This window comes from Sinohyriopsis cumingii, chromosome 16, assembly GCF_028554795.1.
Source record: "Sinohyriopsis cumingii isolate HCF-2022 chromosome 16, ASM2855479v2, whole genome shotgun sequence".
Lineage (NCBI taxonomy): Eukaryota > Metazoa > Mollusca > Bivalvia > Unionida > Unionidae > Sinohyriopsis > Sinohyriopsis cumingii.
In genome coordinates, this window is record NC_142976.1 from 74,757,409 (window position 1) to 74,781,391 (window position 23,983).

A 23,983-nucleotide genomic window follows, 5' to 3' on the forward strand; every position below is an offset into this window, starting at 1 on the left:
GTAAGGTATTTAAACAGGCCTATAAGTAAGGTATTTAAACAGGCCTATAAGTAAGGTATTTAAACAGGACTACAAGTAAGGTATTTAAACAGGCTCATAAGTAGGGTATTTAAGCAGGCCTAAAAGTAAGGTATTTAAATGGGCTTATAAGTAAGGTATTTAAACAGACTTATAAGTAAGGTATTTAAACAGGCTCATAAGTAAGGTATTTAAGCAGGCCTAAAAGTAAGGTATTTAAACAGGCTTATAAGTAAGGTATTTAAGCAGGCTCATAAGTAAGGTATTTAAACAGGCATATAAGTAAGGTATTTAAAAAGGTTATTAAGTAAGGTATTTGAACAGGCTTATAAGTAAGGTATTTAAACAGGCCTATAAGTTAGGTATATAAACAGGCCTATAAGTAAGGTATTTAAACAGGACTACAAGTAAGGTATTTAAACAGGCCTATAAGTAAGGTATTCAAACAGGCCTATAAGTAAGGTATTCAAACAGGCCTATAAGTAAGGTATTTAAACAGGACAATAAGTAAGGTATTTAAACAGGCCTACAATTAAGGTATTTAAACAGGCCTATAAGTAAGGTATTCAAACAGGCCTATAAGTAAGGTATTTAAACAGGACAATAAGTAAGATATTTAAACAGGACTATAAGTAAGGTATTTAAACAGGTCTATAAGTAAGGTATTTAAACAGGCTTAGAAGTAAGGTATTTAAACACAATAATAAGTAAGGTATTTAAATAGACCTGTAAGTAAGGTATTTAAACAGGCCTATAAGTAAGGTATTTAAACAGGACTATAAGTAAAATATTTAAACAGGACTATAAGTAAGGTATTTAAGCAGGTTAATAAGTAAGGTATTTAAACAGGCCTATACAGGGGTATTTAAACAGGACTATAAGTAAGGTATTTAGACAAGCAGATGGGTAAGGTATTTAAACAGGCTCATAAGTAAGTTATTTAAGCAGGCTCATAAGTAAGTATTTAAGCAGGCTTATAAGTAACGTATTTAAATGTGCTTTTAAGTTAGGTATTTAAGCATTATTTAAGTAACATATTTAAACATGCTTATAAGTGTGGTATTTAAGTAGGCTTATAAGTAAGGCATCATTTGGTGACCCTTTATAGAGTTTGATTATGTGCTAAAATTCAGATTTAGTTATATGAAATGTTTTTGGTATATAGAACAGTCAGAACTTGGTAAGATCATTTATTATGTCTAGCTTATTCCTCATTTTCCCTTTCTCATTCCAAAATTATTTCAACTTAATGTATTGTTATTTCGACTTATTGTTTGTGTTGAAATTTCGTACAGGTTATTCTAAGGAGGCAATGAGGCAGGTGATCCATTTCCAAACCTTGGAGAGATATGATGAGAGCAGGGAAACAGAAACTGTTGTCAACGCTAAATACCAGTGAGTGCATTTATATATATCTTGACCATATCTGTAGAGGTCATGGCATATAGTGTTGTATATGTCTGTACATTATATCATGTCATGTCTTTATTTAATTTAATTTCCACTCATTCACCTTAAAAATACTACATGGATTGAAGTCAAATTTGGTACAAGGCTTTACATTAAGAAAACCTAGGCCAAGTTAGATTTTCACATTCTTTTCTGACAAAATTTAACAGTTATAGCTCTTGTGTGACTTAGAACATTATTGTTCCATTGTATGGTCTTGGTTGGGAGCCACATTTATGAAATAAGCACAGTCATTTCACACATTTAAGTGAATCTTGATTAGCTCATTCCTACCACATGAGCTGTGACTTTGAAGGACTATTAGCTGATATTAGGAGTGAGTGATTACCATACAGCTTCATCTGTTTTGTGGGGCCCTGAGTGGCCGAATGGTCTAAAGTGCTCTCCATTACAGATCACTGCCATCTCACCTCTGCGTGGGTTCGAGTCTAGGATTTGGCCAATGCGGGTATGTGAGAAAGCTTGCCAGTAGCTTCTTGTGGGTCGGTGGTTCTTCCTAGGGTTTTCCTGGGTTCTTCCTCTACCATTAATACTGGCTGCCATGCATAGCCTATTGTGTGCTGAAAAATGGCATTAAACCCTACAACAACAACAACATCTCTTTTGCAAATGTAAATTCAAAAAGATTTTACCAAGATCTGCTGATTCATACAATACTGGCAGATCAGTATGATTTTTGTGCTGTTCATTTTATTGATCAGGTTTGTATGACACTGTAGACCCAGAACTGCAGCTATCATTTGAAATATCATATGTTGGTCCTCGTTATTCCCACCTGGAGATACAAAATTAACAGATAAATATGGTATTTGGTCCTCACTGTTCATACTTCATTACTTAACCCTTTACCTCATGAAAATTCATTTGGATGTCTCAACTCCATTCTCATGGAAGTGCCTTTGGACATCTCTACCTGATTCGCATGGAAGCACCTTTTGGTACCTCTACATCATTCTCAAGGAAGCACCTTTTGATGCATGATGTAAACATCACCCATTTTGAGTGGGTTTTCGTAGTGCCACCTTCGAGAAAATCCCCCTATTAGATACTACATACATTGGTTTGAATGACCGTTATGTCAGATCATATGGTCACCGTTTAAGCTCTGGTCAAAAAATGCCATTTAACCCTTTACCTCATAAAGCATAGTTACAAAAGCAATGTAGTGTATGTTACGTTTAACAGCAATTTTAACCATTTTACATTTTTGGTACATTTCTATTATGTGTGGAAAAATTTAAGAGTAAAGTCTGATTGTTATAGCTGTGTAATTATTTTTCACGGAAGAATTTATTATGTGCTTTAAAATCTTGAGAGAACTCATTCACCGTCAAGTCAGTGACCAACCATAGCTGCCATTTCTCATACTTGAAATTTACAAGTTTTTTGTCGGCGTCTACATCACTAAGTCATCTGAATTTGATAATTTATAAAAACTAATTGCTGCCTACATCAGTATCAGAGCCTTTACCTAAGTTATTGAAACTTTCGTAGTTGTGATTCTAATCTTGAAAATGTTGTAAGTACTGAATAAAATCCGCGACCTCCATTTTGGAGAATGGAGATTGCAAACCAGTTACTTTAAATAGCAGATATCGACTACAGCATAACCAGTGACCGTGATCTGACGTAATTGTTATTCACAGAAATGAATGTAGTATTTAATAGGGGGTTTTCCTCGAAGGTGGCGCTACGAAAACTGGCTTAAAATGGCTGATGTTTTATAGCAGACGTCAAAAGGCACTTCCATGCGAATGGAGTAGAGATGTCAAAAGGCGCTTCCATGCAAATGGAGTAGAGGTGTCCAAAGACAATTGCATGAGGTAAAGGGTTAAAATAACTGGGTTGTATTCTCCACTCTCTAAAATAGAGGCCACAGATTTCGTTCAGTATTTACTCAAGTTTTCATGGTTAGAATCACAACTATGAAAGCTTCAATAACTTAGGTAAAGGCTCTGATATTGATGTAGGCAGCAACTAATTTTTATAAATTATTAAATTCAGATGATTTAGTGATGTAGACGCAGCTATGGTTGGTCACATGTCTTCACTGACTTGACAGTGAACGAGTTCTCTCAAGATTTTAGAGCACATAAAAAATTCTTCTTTGATAAATAATTATACAGCTGTAATGTTTGGATTTTTCTCTTAGATCTTTCCATACTTAATATATGTGTACTAAAAATGTAAAATGGTTAAAATTGCTGTTAAACGTAACATAATACACTGTTTAACAGTTAACAGACAGGCCTATATGTATGGAGTTGAATAGGTAACAGGTGTTTAGACTGTTTATTGTGCACTGCACTGGGTAACTTTGCTACATGTATATCGGAGGACTAAAAAGCCATACACTCTACGAGGTAAAGAGTTAATACACAGATAAATATAATACTAGGTCCTCACTGTTCATACTTCGTTACTTAATAAACAGATAAATATGGTACTGTGTCCTCATTGTTCATGCTTGGGTACATAATACACAGGTAAATATAAGACTGTCTCCTCAGTGATCGTACTTGGGGCACATACTACACACACACACACACAAATACAATTATATATTTGATTTGGGATTCATAGGTCATTTTGTGAGACAGTAGAGCTGAAATATAAGAAACGTATTGTAAGTTGTAGTCTAAATACCTTATTTTAAAAAATCTTTTTTACATTAAGTCAAGGCAATTTTACAATTTGGGGGAAAATATGAAAAATGTTTACCTTCAATCATGCAAAGATTACGCCTCCAGATTAAAAGTTTACTTTAAATAAAAGTGCTCCTAGATATGAAGTTTGGTTATTTTAGAAAAATGGGCCAATATAATTATAAATTTATTTTTATAGGATGAAAGAAAGCTAATATATATTATACCAAGTTGATTTTTGTTGCTGGACAGGTAAAATTTATATGTACTTGTCTGGTAGGTAAGCAGGAGAAAATCAACTTTTTTAGCCCTCTCTCTCTCTTACACACACACACACACACACACACTAAATTGAGTGTTGAATATAAATAATTTTTCAGTATGTTTTGTGTTTGTATTATGGTTCTAATCACATGGACTTGTCTATTTGTATCAAGTATTTTGACTTGCAAATCCAATTTAGTAGTATAAATAAATTACATTTTTCATGCTGTATACTGTAGTTAATGGGATGTAATATATTAGCTCTAATGTTGTAGCCTCACCAAAGTAGGGGTACTAATGTAAGTAATAGTAATATATGTATTACACATGTTTTGCTCATATTACACTGTTTTGCCACTTATATTAGCAAAAATCATGCCTATACATCTCTCGGGTTTAGCATGTGTGAATATCATATTTAAAGTTTTTTTCACAAACACTTATGGGTATTCAATTATTTAAAAAAAAAAAGACATCACCATAAATGATGAAATTATAAATCACAATTAAATAACCTCAAGGTCTTTACTCTATATGTGTTATTACTGTCACACTTATGTACAGTTCATACACAGCTTTGAACAATGTAGATACAGATTCGTTGGTAGTTCATGTGCTGGTGGATAAGGATATACTGCTTGACTCATCAGTAAAACAAAAAACAACATAGATCCTAGTGAACTCACTGCATCACATTTTAATGCAGTAAAGCAGTCAACAAACATTGTCATAAATGAACTTGAATTGTTATAAATCAATTGCAGAGCAATTGATATAATGCAATTTCACAAAATGTACCATGTTTTCCATAAAATAACTGTATAATGTAGATGTTTATTTTTATTCTATATCATTTTGTGCTTACAAATGCAAGAAGCAGTATGTTATTTTGCATGTTATTTGAATTGCAAACATAGGTCATTGCAATTGAAAACAATATACAAACAATTTTTGAATTGGTAATGGGGTCAAAGTTTGGCTCTCAAAAATGTACACAAAAATTCTTGGATCTTGATTTTTAATACTTTATTTGATCACAAGTCTGGGTGTATGATTTTTGTCCGTTGTTACAAGCCTATGCTCTTAAAATAAGTAATAGAAAAGAGTGAAGACAACAAGCTTTGTAAAATTTAACATAATTTATTTCCTAAGAATACAAAGTGAAAAATGAGAAAAAAGAACTTATGATGTTGGGAATTAAATCAAAGAATAATCCAAGAATTAAAGACACAAGTCCTAGTAATAAAAAGTTCTGAATGAAACTCAGTTCAAGTCCCGAAGAGATCCAGAATTGAAGGTGATGACATGTCTGTTATGGCCTGTGAATTGCTGATGTGTCAACAGTCTCTTGTTGAATCACAGAAATATTATTCCAGGTTTGAATTCAGAATAAATTCAAAGAAATGTCTTTTTCCAAGAATTTTGTCAGATCATTTTTGCATTTCCAGAGAAAATAATCACTTGAATTAATTAATTTGAAGAAAATAAAATTCAGCCCAAACTGGTCTCAACATAATACAACTTTAAGTGCTAGATTTTTAAACAAGACTGGTAAAATCTTCACAATCACAAGATAATATAGTTCTCTGCTTGACCTCAGGTCACATTAGCATTTTCTAAAAATAACCATTACCTAATGGAAAGTATCCTTTTAGGATGGTATAATGCACCTTGTTTACTTACAACACAGTAACCTATAAAATTTATTTGGGAATCTCCAAAACCCTAACCCTGATCCAGATATTTACTATGTCTTGTTTACCTGAATAATAATTTGACTAATAAGCTCATACACATAGAGAATAATTAAACTATTATTAGTTGATAACATAAATGAAATAAAAAATAAAATAAAAAAGTCAATCAGGACAGGCAGAAATGAACTCAATTTTGGACAAGGTCAAGTTCAGCAAACAATGTTACATTACAATAACTTGTAATGAAGTATAAATTTTAAAAAAAATAACAAACAAACAATTAAATTAAATATACATAACACAGTTAGGTACATGTTTCTTTAGAACAATACTCATCATAGACTTTTATTCTAGTAGAAATCCTGGAGTCTCAGTGATTAGTATGCTGTAGTTATGACAGAAGGGTGCAGGTTTTGAATCCAAACCAAACAAGCTGGGTTGGCATCCATGGTAGTCCCTTGGCAAGATGTGGGGAATGGGGGTGGTGTTGGTTGGCCAAGTGGTCTAAAGTGGTTAGTTTTACAGATCACTCATATCTTACATATGGGTTCAGGTCATGACTTTGTCAATATAGGTATGTAAGAAAGCTTGCTATTAGCTTCCTATATATAGGTTGGTTCTTCTTTCTGGAGTGTTCCTGGGTTCTGGCCCACCAAATATACTGACTACTATATGTAGCATATTATGTACTGAAAATAGCATTAAACCTATGAATCAAATGAATTCATCTGTAAGACACTTTTCTTCCATTGCCTTGGCATATTATGACCTTTCAAGTGTTGATGTACCATTAAAAAGCCATTAATCTTTCAATTATTAGTTGTTTGCTTTATCACAATTAGTTCAGTTATTACAATAAATAAGAACAAACATCCTGTGATTTTAATTGGCTGGGAAAATATGGTAATGAAGAATTCAAAATGCATTTTTCTGCATCTTTTCAGAGTGCTGGACATTCTGGATCTTCTTTTGACTTACCAGAGAAATTCTAGGCTTCAGGTAGGTTTTATAAATTATCTTTTTGGTTATTCTTAGAAATATCATACATGTGTGTTCATCTTGTAAGTAATTCATAAAATGAGTTGAATAATTGAGTTACATATATTTATGTGCATGTGTGATTTTGATTTTTCTCGTAGCTGTAAAACATTTTCAGCCATATCGCTACAATGTCTGCAGTGTGGCAGATTATAGTGATGTCTAGCACTGGAGCATCATGCCACCGACATGTAGCATCATGTCCCATCCAGTCACATTATCCTGACACAAGGCTGACCAGTCCTAACACTAACCTCTTAAAGCTGAGTGCCACGCGAGGCATCTGTTAGTGCCATTTTATCGCTTTTTTATGACTTGGCCGGGTTTCAAACCCACTACCTCCCACATTAGAGGCGGATGCTCTAACCACTAGGCCACAGAGTGGTCTACATAAATTTTATACTAAATTATCACATGCAAGATTCTTTTTAATGCACTGACCCAAGTCATGCATTTTTTAAAATAAACCACAAGATAGCAAAATGAAAGTGGACTTAGTTGCCTTGGACATTTTATACCTCTGCCTTGAGCCGTGTCAGTATAGGGATCATCAGTGGGGTTTTTGTATCAGCATTTGCCAGATCCCAAAGGGGATCACTGAAGCCAGAGCCCAAAGGATTTCAACAGGATTTGGTGAATGTAGATACCAGAAACAAAACCATATGATTATGAATGTGAAAACCTTTGAAATTTTCCGATGAATTAAAGTTTTCCTGGTTAAGGTGCCAGTCTGGTATGTTGGCTTTGCTTAATTCTTTTTGGGGCACTAGATTAAAATGATGTAACACAGTCAATGTACATGATGGTCTTGAAAAATCTTTTGAGATAGAACCACTTTTTTTAATCTTTAAGGATTATATTTGTAATTTCTAATGAATAAAGCAGTAAAGTTGTGAGGAAAGACATGAAGTTAATTGTAGATTCTGAAGCATATTATGAAAGATACTCAAATGAGAATTGGCATGGATTACTGTGGAGGAGATGAGTTGAAAATCCATTTTGCTGCATTTTTGTGTCTGTCAGTCTGAGTAAATATGCCGTACAAGAACACATATTATTTCTTGACTCAAAATATTTATCTCTTCTTTGTGACAAGAGAATGTAACAAGTTTGCATGTTGTCAGCCAATACACACACGCAGTGTAGAATGCCAAGTTGGTGTTTGAGGTGGGGCCCAGAAAAAGGATAAGTAAAACAGCACACCAGGGCATCAATGTCATTGACATAACCATATTGCAATACCTCATCCTACAATGATGTACACACTGTGTTATGTACGAATGGGCTGTTGTGCAAATCTTAAATAAAAAAATATGAAATTAGTTTGCAAAATGTGGTATTCCGGTATATAGCATAAATAATTACAGCTTTTGCATTATATATATTAGTCTAGACACCCCATTTATAATCAAAATTAGTTGGATTGTCCAATCTCGTTCCGAAATAGTTTGTGTTATGTTTGATAGCTCAGGCAAATAAACAGTTAAATTCATTTTGTTTTCATTTCAGAGTTTTGTGGGAAAGTTTAAGGTAGCAGAGCAGTCAGCTGGCCAGCGGAAACAGCTAACTGTAACAGTACCTTTGTTGTATGATACCTTTGATCCACATGATCAATCTAAGTAAGTCTTATTTTTAACTTAATTCAGTTTTGGCTAAGGGATGGAATTTGTGCAGAACCAGTATCTTAGCTTTCAACGGTGGCCAACTTATATATTTGACATCATTTTGAAAAATTAAGCAAACATGGTCACTTGATGAAGAAATAAAGTAAAAAATGCAGTGAAAAGAAAAAAGGTACATCTTACAAATAACATAGATAATTGGCAAATAATATAATTTTTACTTGATGAAAGCAGTAATTATGACACCAGAAAACACTACTTATGATGTAATTCTATCAACAAAATATTGGTTATCATTCCTTTCTATATATTTGTCTATATTTCATTGGCTATAACAAAATATTGGTTATCATTCCTTTCTATATATTTGTCTATATTTCATTGGCTATAACAAAATTTAGATATACCAATTTGATTCTGGAGTCCTTAGAACATTGTATCCATCATTTAAAATATCTTTAAGTCAAAGATAGCTGTTGTAGATTGCTGTTTTATTCAGATCAAATATAGTCTGTTTTATAAAGAAAGGGATGGATAACTAAATATCACGAGTATGAATCTTTTTGGATACAGTCTTTTGTTCTGACAAGAAATCATAATTTTAGAGAAATCTTACCCACACATGGTATAATGATTGTTTATTCTTCAGGAAAGCACTTTCTCTCCAAGCTAAAGTGAACAAGGAATTAATCAACATGTTCAACCTCTCTGCAATATTTGATATTGAATTGTTGACCAAAATTTTGATGGTAAGTTGGTGAAGATGACTGAGAGAAATTATAAAAGAGATTTGTAACATCATTTCCTATAAATGTTTGGAAGTTTGTCGTTTTCCTACTTTTCCATTCCAAAAAGAACCTGTTTTGGTTACATTTAGACAACAAAACCTAGCAGTGTTCTATTACCTACCTACTGATGGATTCATTTTGTAATGGAGTAATATGATTGGATTAAAATCAATTTAATATTGACTAATCAAATTTCCTTAGTAATTATTTTATTTTTATTTATTTATTTATTTATTTATTTGTTTGAGCTCAAGCTGCAGAAGGAAAGAAAAATGAAAGGAAAGAAAGGTTTGAAATTCTTAAATAACTTGAACAGAACTGAAACCCATACCATTTAGTTTTAGTCACTCTTGAACAGAAATAAAGGTGAAGAACATTAAAAAGGTATTATTGTGCACTTAGGTTAATAAAAGCAGTGTGGTGTTACTTGTAACTGTTGAAATACTGTACATAAATTGAGAAAGTTGTGAAGGAAAATCGGGTGAACAATATTCATATATATGCTTCCGGAAACTTTATAAGAAGAATAATTTCTGATTAATTTAATTTTCTACCATTATTGCAGGATTTGACCAACTATAAGTACAATAAAATCATCACCAAGTCATTGAACATCCTGAACAAGATCTATTCTTCAAAAAGAAATGCTTTCAGACTCGCAAGCAAGGCACAGGTATAGTAAATCCTAATTGATATCATTCGATTGTGTTGTTAGGGTTGTTAAATTAAACTGAGTTATTAGGGTTATATAACAAGATTTGTTTTGGTTGTATCATTCGATTGATTTATTAGGGTGGCATCATTAGAATGATTTATTAGGATTGTATAATTTGATGATTTACTAGTGTTATATCACAAGGTTGATTTGTTTTTATTGTATTATTCGATAGATTTATTAGGGTCATATCATTATATTGATTTATTAATGTTATAGTATCATATTTTTTTATTAAGGTTGTAAAATCATATTGATTTATCATAGCTGTAACATTACATTTATTTTTATGGGTTTTACCATTAGATCAATTATTAGGGTTGTAGCATGAGATTGATTTGTAAAGGATTGTATCATTAGATTTATTAGGGTTTTATAATTTGATTGATTTTGTAAGGATATATCACAAGACTGATTTATTTTGGTTGTATCATTAGATCGATTTATTGTGGTTGTATCATTAAATTCATATATTAGGGTTGTATCATTAGATTGATTTATTGTGGTTGTGTCATTAAATTCATATAGTAGGGTTGTATCATTATATTGATTTATTGTGGTTGTGTCGTTAAATTCAGATAGTAGGGTTTTATGATTAGATTAATTTATTAGGTTGTTTTGAATATTTCATTCTGTAATTAGGGCAGCTCTATAAATATAGTTAATATGCAGGAAATGTGAGAAATTTATAAGTTGTTTATGAAAACTAACATCGTAACTATTAATTGCCAGTGTTTATTTAGTACTGATTTGGAATTTACAGAATTCACCCATTTAAAATTACATATATGTTGGGTGAATTCTTTTTATTCATATCTATGCAGTTTGTATATTTGTCACTTAAATAACCAGCTATAAGTGATATAGGTTTTATTGTGCTTGTCTAGTGGTGCCTGTTAGCACTTAGGTGGTGCTTTACAGTTTCGTATTTTGCATAGGGTTAGGATTTTAAAGAAAAAGAATGTCCCCAGCTTTCTTCACTGGTTATACTAGCTATTTAAAAAAGACCTTGTATATCTTAGGTATAATTCAAAGAACCTTTAATTCCCTTTATTTTGGTATATGATTGATGGGTGTAATATGGGTTATAGAGTATACAGCTTGGCCTTACTCCAGATGTGCATCTTTGAAAAAAGTGCTAGCTTCACTTGGTCATTTTCACTTCCTGAACTTCAGAGGTAAATTGTTTAAAAAAGAGCCCATAACTTTTTTTTACATTTTACATATTTGGTAATTCATTCATTGCACTTTCAGAAGCTGGTATTGTCTAGTCTGGCAAAATTCATTTTCCATATTTTAATAGCTGCTTTGTATAGTGTACTTTAGACTAATTCAGGCTGATTTTTTAGCACAAGGGAGCATTCATTTTAGTTAGCAGTGTGTTTAATCATGTACAATTTCCCAAAAAGTACAATATCCAAAGAAATATCACCACATTACATTAATATAGCATGGAGGTATGCCACCATTCTCTCCATTGTGCATGTTTTAAATGCAAACAACTTCTCCTTGCATACATCACTCTGAAAAGTACATAATAACTGGTGAGTGCCCCCTTAGTGCTTTTATGGTGCTGGTCTAGTGGTTCCTGTTAGCTCTTAGTGCTTTTATGGTGCTGGTCTAGTGGTGCTTGTTAGCACTTAGTGGTTTTATGATGTTGGTCTAGTGGTGCTTGTTAGCACTTAGTGGTTTTATGATGCTGGTCTAGTGGTGCCTGTTAGCACTTAGTGGTTTTATGGTGCTGGTCTAGTGGTGCTTGTTAGCACTTAGTGGTTCATTCATTCTTCAGATTCTTCTGACCCAAGATTCAGCCCGAGTACATCGAGAAGTCTTGAAGAGTATGCCAATCTTGCGCCGACTTGCTCGTGCAAAATTGGATGACCAGCAAGTCAAACTGATGGGAAACATTTTGGATGACCTGGCTGAGTATGCAAAATAACATTCTGACGCAGTTATTTAAGTATTTGAGCCTTCAATAATAACTTTGAGAACATTTAATAATTTCACAAGTACAACCCACACTGTTTCATTAGGGTCAAAACTGAAGATTTTTGTTTGAAAGGTTTCACCACAGTACAACTGAAGAAGTCGCTTCCTTGCTCTGGATAATTCATGATCATTAGTAATTTCCCACACTCATAACCTAAATATCTTATGAGTTCAAAGTTTTGGCAATTTCACACTGCCTTCATCAGTGACTTATGTTGATCAGATGACCTATATTACTCATTTCACCAATGTGGTATTTGCTTTGCATTTTTCTTCATTCTTATCAAGTCATGATGACTGAATTTTTTAAAGTTCTTTTAAAGATATTGTCAATCAGTTTAAAGATACTGTCAGTGATTATGAAGATATTATCAATTAATTTAAAGATATTGTCAATCAATTGAAGATATTGTCAATTAATTTAAAGATATTGTTAATCATTTTGATGATATTGTCGGTCAGTTTAAAGATATTACCAAACAGTTTAAAGATATCAGTTGCTTCTCATATGGCAGAATCAATATTGGACACAAGTATTTTCACCTGGATAATATAAAAAATATTGTATAAAGCAATCGTTAAAAACAGTATTTATGCAAAGGAATAAATACCACCAAATAAATCTCTTGTCCAGGTTTTGCCATCTTCCCATGACTCCAGATGAACCTCACCCTATGAACCAGAACATCATGGTCAGCAATGGTAAGTCTTTCAGGTTTAACTGCAGTCATTACACAAGAGCTATGGAAGAAACCACAGATTGTCTGTTTTGGTCCTGTTTATGCAGTCATTACACTAGAGCTATGGAAGAAACCACCGATTGTCTGTTTTGGTCCTGTTTATGCAGTCATTACACAAGAGCTATGGAAGAAACCACAGATTGTCTGTTTTGGTCCTGTTTATGCAGTCATTACACTAGAGCTATGGAAGAAACCACCGATTGTCTGTTTTGGTCCTGTTTATGCAGTCATTACACAAGAGCTATGGAAGAAACCACCGATTGTCTGTTTTGGTCCTGTTTATGCAGTCATTACACAAGAGCTATGGAAGAAACCACCGATTGTCTGTTTTAGTCCTGTTTATGCAGTCATTACACAAGAGCTATGGAAGAAACCACTGATTGTCTGTTTTGGTCCTGTTTATGCAGTCATTACACAAGAGCTATGGAAGAAACCACCGATTGTCTGTTTTGGTCCTGTTTATGTTTTTGTGTTACTTGTAGAAACAACATTATTTCATTGAAAGAGAATATTTCACAGTTATGGGAATGAAGACTCTTTTACCCTTTTTTTAATTACTATGAACCTAAAACACATGTCCTCATGTTTACCTGTCTTGACTCCACCTACCTTAACTTTAATTTCTATGTTATCGCTCAGAGACAAGGTCTGTCAATGTTGTTAAAGACCCAGGGGTCCCAGTTGGCCATATTTATAGCTGGGCCATTTCACATGCCTATTTTCAGAAACATGAGACCACTTAGTAGTCATTTGAATTTTTTCTAAACTCCACCCTAATCAACTTTAGCCAAACCTTCAGAGACAAGGCACAATTTTAAAAGTGCTGACACAATCTACACCCAAAGTACTGTCATTGATCCAACCTTCATGTATCTAGCTTTAGCTATGTTGGATGAGTTCAAGGACGTTAGATATGATTAGCTGGACTGTATGTCGATATCTACTTGTTTTCTAAGTAGTCATTGGATAATTATTAGCGTAAATCATTTTTTCTGAGAACGAGTCTTAAAATTATTGCAAAAATAAACACTAGAACATGTACAATATGGATTTTTCTTTTTAGTGTCCCATGATAATAGCTTTAGTCATGTACCGTCATGACTTCATGGACTCATTGTACTGTCAAGACTTTATGGATTCATTGTAACATCGTGATTTTGCAGACTCACTGAACCTTCAAGACTTGATGGACTCATTGTACTGTCATGACTTCACAGGCTCACTGTAACATCATGATTGTGCAGACTCAATGTACCTTCAAGACTTCATAGACTCAAAGTACCATCATGACTTAATGGACTCATTGTAACATCATGACTCTGCAGACTTATTGTACCATCATGACTTCATGGACTCATTGTAATGTCATGACTCTGCAGACTTATTGTACCATCATGACTTCAGAGACTTATTGTAACATCACGACTCTGCAGACTCATTGTAACATCATGACTTCAGAGACTTATTGTAACATCATGACTCTGCAGACTTATTGTACCATCATGACTTCAGAGACTTATTGTAACATCATGACTATGCAGACTTATTGTAACATCATGACTCTGCAGAAGCAATGTACACCAATCCCTTGATTGCTTGTGCCTGATAACTCGTAAACCTACTTATGCATGGGTTCAGGCATGGATCCCATTTTTTAAAGTAGAAAATATCCAAAAATTGGTCCCTATTTGTTAAACCTGAAGAAAATCTTGATCAAAACTAGTAACTGAAACTTTGATATATCTCTCATTTTATCATTGAAAATGGTTGATTTTAATTAACATTATGAAATGATCAGCTTTTAATAAGCAGTCATATAATTTGTTACCATTTTCTTTCCAAAGGACATTGTTAGTACACCATAATTGATGATATGCAAGGAAATTGTGACTTCATTGACTGATTGTACCATTGTGACTTCATGGACTAATTGTACCATTGTGACTTCATAAACTAATTGCACCATTGTAACTTCATGGACCAAATGTACTATTGTGACTTCATGGACTGATTGTACCATTGTGACTTCATGGACTAATTGTACCATCATGACTTCATGGACTAATTGTACCATTGTAAATTCATGGACTGATTGTTCCATCATAACTCTGCAGAGACTCAGTGTATCAACATGACTTCACGGACTCAATGTTTTTACATGTAAATACTTAGCAAAATTAGGTCTTCAACAGTTTTTCAATACTACATGACAATTTTAATTTTATAAATATAAAATGTTATAGACTTTTAGACTTGTATACACATGTCACACTTTCAGAAGCCTAGGTGCAGTTCAGCAGTAGATAAGTAGATACAATTCTAGTTTTACTTTTTCATAAATTGGTATCTGACAATTTTCTATTGCACTTCTTTCACAGTGATTTTCTACATCTTTTTCTTTAGGAATCCTGACTGTTTTGTTTGAAGTCCTTGTTCAGGAGATTGATACAAAACTATTGGTAAGTTTAAAGATATAGACTACCTTTCAGTAAAAAAATCAATTTCTAGAATAGATTGTTCATCAGAGTAAGAACGAGGTAAAATTATCTTCATTGCTATATTATTTGTATGTGCCTTAGCAAAGTTAGCACATATGTAATGCTATTGCCATATTAATTGCATGTGCCTTAGGAAAGTTAGCTCAGATGTGATAATATTACCATATTAATTTATGTGCCTTAGCAGAGTTAGTAAGGATGTGATGATATTGCCATATTAATTGTATGTGCCTTAGCAAAGTTAGTATGGATGTGATAATATTACCATATTATTGTATGTGCCTTAGCAAAATTAGTACGGATGTGATGATATTGCTGTTTTGTATGTGCCTTAGCAAAGTTAGCTCAGATGTGATGATATTGCCATATTGTATGTGCCTTAGCAAAGTTAGCTCAGATGTGATGATATTGCCATATTAATTGTATGTGCCTTAGCAAAGTTAGTATGGATGTGATGATATTGCCATATTAATTGTATGTGCCTTAGCAAAGTTAGTATGGATGTGATGATATTGCCATATTAATTGTATGTGCCTTAACAAAGTTAGCTCAGATGTGATGATATTGCCATATTAATTGTATGTGCCTTAGCAAAGTTAGCTCAGATGTGATGATATTGCCATATTAATTATATGTGCCTTAGCAAAGTTAGTATGGATGTGATGATATTGCCATATTAATTGTATGTGCCTTAGCAAAGTTAGCTCAGATGTGATGATATTGCCATATTAATTGTATGTGCCTTTGTAAAGTTAGTACAGATGTGATGATATTGCCTTATTAATTGTATGTGCCTTAACAAAGTTAGCTCAGATGTGATGATATTGCCATATTAATTGTATGTGCCTTAGCAAAGTTAGCTCAGATGTGATGATATTGCCATATTGATTGTATGTGCCTTAGCAAAGTTAGCTCAGATGTGATGATATTGCCATATTAATTATATGTGCCTTAGCAAAATTAGTATGGATGTGATGATATTGCCATATTAATTGTATGTGCCTTAGCAAAGTTAGTAAAGATGTGATGGTATTGCCATATTAATTGTATGTGCCTTAGCAAAGGTAGTACAGATGTAATGATATTGCTATATTAATTATATGTGCCTTAGCAAAGTTAGCTCAGGTGTGATGCTATTGCCATACTAATTGTACATATGCTAGCAAAGGTTGTACAGATCTTATGATATTGCCATATTAGTTGTATTAGCCTTAGCAAAGTTAGCACAGATATTATATTGCTATATTAATTGTTTAGGTATTGCAAGGTTAGCACAGATGTGATGATATTGCCGTATCATTTGTATCAGCCTTAGCAAAAATAGCACAGCTGTGATGATATTTGCCAAAAAGATCTGAGGGAGAAAATTAAATATACCTTTCCATCTTGAATATATATACAATACTAATGATCAGACCACAAGTAAAATTAATATTACTACCTGAACATGCTAGAGTTACATTATTACTATTTTCTGATACCGTTCAGGGAACTATAAAGTGACCCACACTATAAGCAAAGAAGCCTTATATTAAAGGATATACAAGCAAGACTTTCATAACAATGTGATGTGAAATGACATTATATTTGTCTATAATTAGGTAAGAACTAATAGTGAAATAACATATTTGGCTATAATTAGATGAGAACTAAACAGGAAATAAGTACCAATGATAAGACAAAATATAACATCTGACTTGTAGTCCAAGGGTCACAGGTTATATACCAGACTAGACTGCGCTGTTTTGGCTGCATCAGAAGGATTTTTAGCTCCCATTTCCTTGACACGATATAGCCTATCATGTGCTCAAGTGCCATTAAAATCCATTCAACAACAACTGATCTGATTTTAATCATACTTTTGGCATCATGATTTCAGATGAGTTGATGACAAGAGAAATACTTGCATATTAATGAGGTGTTTTTGCATCTGATTGGCATAAACAAAAGTATTAAGGTGATGGATTACATCAATTATGATCATAGAGACTATGCGTGTTACTTACGCTTTGTCTTTAGAAATAAATGTTATCAGACTGTAGTGAAATAAATAAAATCATTATATAATGTTTGGGAGATTATGAGTTTCCATTGGTTTTTTCTTGCAATACTAATTTAAGTTTGGTTAATTAATGGTTAATTAATGGTTGACTGTTAAGTTATGCAAGCCAGTTAAGCAACATCTGATGAGCTTTGGCCTACTGGTTCAAGCACATTTGTATAAATATTCTTTTGAATCCTTTGTGCTTAATTTTATTTACAACTCAAACTGTTTCCATGGCAAATTTAAGATGAAACAACTGGTTGTATATACAGCTTTGATTCTGAATTACTTCCAAGAAATCATAATTATAGCCTTGTTTTGAAACATTAGATAGATGAAATTCATATTATAAACACAGAGATTACTGTACAATCCACAACTTTTACATGTATGAGAAAGGTACAAACATTTACCTAGGAACTGAATGCATGAACATATAAGAATAGAATCATCCTGTTAGATTAAGAACAGGGCCCTCCTGATAGGATTGGAAAGGGCCTTCCTGATATGATAAGAATAGGACCTTCCTGATAGGATAAGAATAAGGACTTCCTGATAGGATAAGAATAGGACCTTCCTGATAGGATAAGAATAGGACCTTCCTGATAGGATAAGAATAGGGCCCTCCTGATAGGATAAGAATAGGACCTTCCTGATAGGATAAGAATAGGGCCTTCCTGATAGGATAAGAATAGGGCCCTCCAGATAGGATAAGAATAGGGACAGCCTAACAGGAAAATAATAAGGACAACCTGATAGGATAAGCATAGGTGCTGCTTGATATAGAAATAATAGAACCCATCTTAGTGGAAAACAATAGGACTCACCTGACAGGAAAGGAATATGGACCACCTGATGGAAAAAGAATAGGGCCCACCTGATATTTTTCATATTCAGTGACATTTTTAGGTTGAGGATAGCTCATAGTTTGTTAGAAATGCCAGATAGGAAATGATTTGATTTTTGTGTCATTTTTTTATAGCATTAATTTGTATTTGCCTCCTAATCATAAACAAGCAAATGACATGAAATTAGAGTTCAACCAGAATGGCCTATCCTTTTGACCTTTAAGTGGAACATTTGTAAGGGGCCTAGAATGCTTGATAAATCGGCATTACAGTGCATACGCATCACTGTACATGTTAAACTGGTGGACCAGGCACTAAAAAACTGAATTGAAAGTTCAAATGGACAGGTAATATTAGTCATCTAACATTACATTCACTGAGGATAATCAAAAGGCTGTCAATACAGTGACAACATGAACAAATATGTTAAATTATACTTAGAAGACATATGGGTAATTATCACAGGAGGTAGGTTTTTCTCTTTTTTTTCTTAATTTACTGACCGCTATGGTGGCCTAGTAGTTAGAGCATCCACCTTGGATGCGGAAGGTCATGGGTTTGATCCCTGGCTGAATCATACCAAAGACTTCTAAAAATGGTGCTAACAGCTGCCTTGCTAGGCACTCAGCATTAAGAGGTTAATATTAGGACTGGTCGGCCTGGTGTCAGGATAATGTGACTGGGTGGGACATTATGCTACATGTCTGCGGCATGATGCTCCAGTGCTAGACATCACTATAAACTGTCACACTACAGACGTCATAGCGAATGACTGATTTTTTTTTAAAGCTATGTTAAAAATCAAAAATCACAAATGACTCACTCTTCTTTTACCTCTAGATTTATACAAAAATTGTAACAGCACATATATTTTTTTACTTGTGATAAATATGTTGTGGTTTTAACTTTGACACTTTGTGACTAGGGTATATAAGAATCTAATTTAAATTCTTTATTTTGAACAAATTCGTCCCAAGTATACGTAAATGTCTTAATGTAATTACTTTTCTCACTGGTAGACCAGAACTCCTGAATAACCTTCATCAGTTAGACTTTGATTGATTTTAACTAAAGACTTTTGAAAGTTTAAAAAAAAAAAATAACTTTACAACATATTTAATAACCCTACCACCCAATAAAAGAAGACAGTGTTTCTTTTTTCCTTCATATCCATCAGTCTGTCTGTACATTACACTTGTTAGAATGATAGCACAAAGAAGAAACTATTAAACTCATATAATAGAAATCTGATATGTATATACCTTAGGTAGGCCTAGAGTCATGTTTAGGTTCTGGTGACTATACCTAATTTTTTTAACACATTTCTGAACTTTCTGGTCATTTATTTTTGTCCGACAAAAAACTTGTAGGTACAATTTAGCAAGAACCATATGAGTGAGTAACAAAATCTGGCATGCATGCTGGTAGGTACAGTTAGATGACTTGAATAGAAAATTCATACCATTATGGTAAAAAAAATGTATGCATCCATGATGATGGGTTCTTTGTCCTTAGCATGTAGACTATCTTATATAAATTACTTCCATTCAATTAGCTATAAATGTATAAGGGAACTATATATATGAATTTTTATTGCAATGAAATACTTCATCAGCTATAATTGAATAAAGGAAGTCTATCAATGAATTTGTATTGCAGTGAAATACTTATTTAGCTATAAATGAATATAGGAATCATATCAGTGCTTTTTCATTAAAATGAAACAGATTCCTCACTATTTGATTGTATTCTTTGTGTAACAGTGGAGTATAATGTCCAGTGTCATTTATAAAACTGGACAATATTGTTAGTAAATGGTAACAAAATATCCCACAAAAAGCAACTGGTATGACACATATACTCATTGATGGACTGATATGGGTTCTAAAAGTCATTGTTATAATGAATGAAATTTGTAACATATTTGCATACCTAGGCAAAACAAGTTTAACCAAAAAAATATGGTGTATTTATTGCAAGTAAAAGATATATTTTTCAAGCCAAGAAAATTTATACCAACAGAAATAAATGCAATCTTTGTGTGGAGTAATGTCTTAAATGCTGATTCATGCAAACATTTAATGAATTACATCATTTTACTTCTCTCAGGGTCAACAGTATAGTGGAATGACAGATATTTTCAAGAAGGCATTCTACCTGCTGAAGCTGCTGGCACGGGAGAATGGTCGTGTCCAACATCACATCTTTGAGAGATTAGATGTTCTGCTTGATGTTCATGTTGTACAATCAGATCTGGCAATAGCTCTGAAAGAAGTGGGTTCTTTATTTATCACGTTTCTGTTTTTATGTTAAAGTCAATAAATTCCAACCACTCTGGTGGCCTAGTGGTTAGAGCGTCTGCCTTGGATGCTGGAGGTCGTGGGTTCGATCCCTGGCCAAATCGTACCTAAGACTTATAAAAATGGTACTAACAGTTGACTTGCTTGGCGCTTAGCATTAAGAGGTTAGTGTTAGGACTGGTCGGCCTGGTGTCAGAATAATGTGACTGGGTGGGACATCATGCTACATGTATGTGGCATGATGCCCTGGTGCTAGACATCACTATAAACTGCCACACTGCAGACATCATAACGATATGACTGAAAAATTGTTAAAGCTATGATAAAAATCCAAAAGCACACACACACAAGAAATACCTATTTTTAAAAAGAAACTATGTATAGGAAATTGAACTTTTTATTCAGTTCATTGGAGATGAATTTAAAATTTATGATTTTCTGGAATCTTTTTGTAAAAATACATAATACTTTCTGAAACAAAAATACCAGAAAAGACAAGTTATCTTTTAGTTTATTCATGGTGCTGTTGCAAACACTAATGATCTATAGTTTACTTATTTTGTTTGGAAGAAACAAGAGACATTAAAAAACTTTTTTCTCTACCATCATTTCATTTTGTACTATCAGCAGTAATTCTTCAAGTCAGTAAAATAGTATAATAATATGACAACTTGAATGATGTGTTCTGCTCTAAATTAATACTACTTTATAGCGCTGCTAGATCAGAAGACCATATACAATAGCCCTGAGTCCATTGCTTGTCCATCTTTCGTTTGTTAGCAGTTCTTTTGTTATTAATACTCCTAAACAACCAGAAGTAAGGTCATGAAACACAGCACACAGTTTTGTTCCATGATTGGTAATTTTGTTATATCACTACACTTTCTTAATGGTTGGTCATATTGACATGGAATGTTCAATAAGACTTCTTATGATATGCAATTGTTGGTCCTAAATGAAAATGGAGTTGATTTTGCCTCCCAATATGACCACAGCAGTGGTATCCTGAAAGACTTTGTTATGACTATTCCTTCAAATAGATGGTTATTGACATCACTATTTCACTATAACAGTTTTTACAATACTGAGGCTACCTCTCTTAAATGGATGCTGTATCAATATCGGCTTTTCATCAAACTAAACAGTATGTTGTAGGTTTTGAATAAAAATGGTGTGGATACTAGTTCTAACATGACAACTGTAATGCCCATCTTGAAATCTTTTTATCACTACTTTTATGGAAAGAATGGTTGCGTAGACATGGCTTATTTACTAAAACAGATCATGCAGTCCTGGATGTATTTTTTCCATGGCTTTCCAGGAAAGAAACATCAAAAATATGGAAAGTTCAAGCATAGAAAAATGTGGAGTATTTGGACTGATATTCCAAGCTCCTTCCAGGGTAGGATGGAAACCATGGGGATAAAAAGGGAATATTGGTATGAAAAACCCTGGACATTTCTAGTATTGAAAACACTGGAATATCTGGACTAATGTTCCAGGTTTTGTCAAGGGTAAGCTGGAAAACCCTGGAGTATTGACATGGAAAATAGTGAAAAATTCTAGCATGGAAAACCCTGGAGTATTTGGACTAATATTTAGGTTCTGTCCAGTGTGGGCTTGAAAACCCTGGAATATTGGTATGGAAAACCTAGGAGAATTCTAGCATGCAAAAACACTTGGATTAATATTTCAGGCTTGGTTCATGGTAGGCTGGAAACTATGGCAAAGCAACAAAAAAATCAGGGAATACTGACCTGGACTTTAACAACATAGAATGCTAAAAATGAACTATTTTGGGTAGTATGACTTCCTGTTTGATTTTGGCAAATTTTCAGTGTTTTCATCAATCATATTTTTCAAAACCACTTAAAAATTCTTGTTCCAAAAATCTGATCAGTGGTAAATTTCTCCCACTAAAATTTGTTAAATGTACTTTTTGTTTGTTTTAAGTTATCCACATTCAATTTAGTTATTTAAGTAAAGACATTTTTGGCGTACAATCTCAATAGTTTTAAAACTTATATTACTCCCACTTCATGGTATGTATACACACAACAAATAAATGCCACTTAATTATGTCCAATTTGGCTTCATTGCTCACACGCTGCAAATATGGATTCCTGACCAGAGTTTAATCATTTTTTTAGAATAACTAAATAACAGGTACAACTTGCCTACAACTAAAATATTTCTCTTAATGACAGTAGTAGTAGACATTAATCAAGTAATCTTTCAAACATTCTTCTATCTCTGCATTAAAACTAGTATGTATTTCTTGTTTTCTTCATAGAAATATATTATTTAATATATTCAAATAATTGATTGAGTGTTTAGAGAAGTACAGCTCCTAGCCGGTGTGTGCTAGTACTAGAGTAAAGTACCATTATATCATCAGTCACTTTGCATAGCAGTTACCAATGGGGGAGACTACTCATAGTAGCAAATATATCCCAGTGCCATTTTTTTTGTATGAGCAGGTTTTCTTAATAATAAGACGTCTAAATACAAACTGATACAAGACTCAGAGAAAAATGAAACTTTCTGATTTACTTGGGGATGGCTATATTGAAACTGCACACTTATGGTTGTATCGAAGCATCAACCTACATGCAGGATTCTACTAATTACTGCTTTCTCTCTAAAGTAAATTAAATTTTGATCAAATTATCGTAATTGATATCATTTTGTTGTAAAATATTGAGCACTTGTCAATATACTTTGCGTATAACTAATTTTAAAGTTTTCAGAATATTTCGCTTTTGGGAGAAAATAATGGCTAAGCCTTAGAATCAAGAATGGATCAAGGATATAATTAGAGTTATTTCTCTAGTGTCACCATTGGTTGCTATTTTTTATATCCAATCACATGTTTTGATACAAAAGAAGGTAGAAAAGAGGTGGTGTTTCAGCATAAATTATACCCCCCCAATGGCACTCAAATATATTTGCTACTAAGAGTAGTCTTTCTTGCTTATCTCACCTAGAACAGCCCTCAAACTACAGTCCCATAAATCGATAAAATGCAGCAGTCTTGATCTTACTCGACAACATGATAACTCCATAATTTTTATTTATTTCAGGGATTCTAGGTTCATTTACTTTATATTTATTGGTACTGCTTGCAGTGAAATTTCCAGAATTAATGACCTAAATTATGATGGTTCAAAATTAAAAAATGGAGCTTTTTTAAAAATGAGGCTCTCATGGTAGTTCTGTCTTGTAATGCCTCAGATATATTATGTGCATATTTGGAGGTTCGTAACCAGTCTCCAGAACTGTAAACAAGGGAAATAATCGCTGTTTA

The 23,983-nt window shown here is 33.2% G+C and overlaps 1 protein-coding gene across 1 annotated transcript in view; it reads left to right on the forward strand.

Annotated features, from left to right (window-relative positions):
- LOC149780798 (inositol 1,4,5-trisphosphate-gated calcium channel ITPR3-like) overlaps positions 1-23,983 on the forward strand; it is a 265,188-nt gene that overhangs the window by 123,083 nt on the left and 118,122 nt on the right. Inside the window, exons 25-33 of the mRNA XM_089936233.1 lie at positions 1,314-1,413; positions 7,039-7,093; positions 8,642-8,751; positions 9,404-9,503; positions 10,108-10,215; positions 12,047-12,183; positions 12,881-12,948; positions 15,390-15,445; positions 20,486-20,650. Of these exons, the coding sequence (XP_089792359.1) occupies positions 1,314-1,413; positions 7,039-7,093; positions 8,642-8,751; positions 9,404-9,503; positions 10,108-10,215; positions 12,047-12,183; positions 12,881-12,948; positions 15,390-15,445; positions 20,486-20,650 (899 nt within the window). The remainder of the gene's footprint in view (positions 1-1,313; positions 1,414-7,038; positions 7,094-8,641; positions 8,752-9,403; positions 9,504-10,107; positions 10,216-12,046; positions 12,184-12,880; positions 12,949-15,389; positions 15,446-20,485; positions 20,651-23,983) is intronic.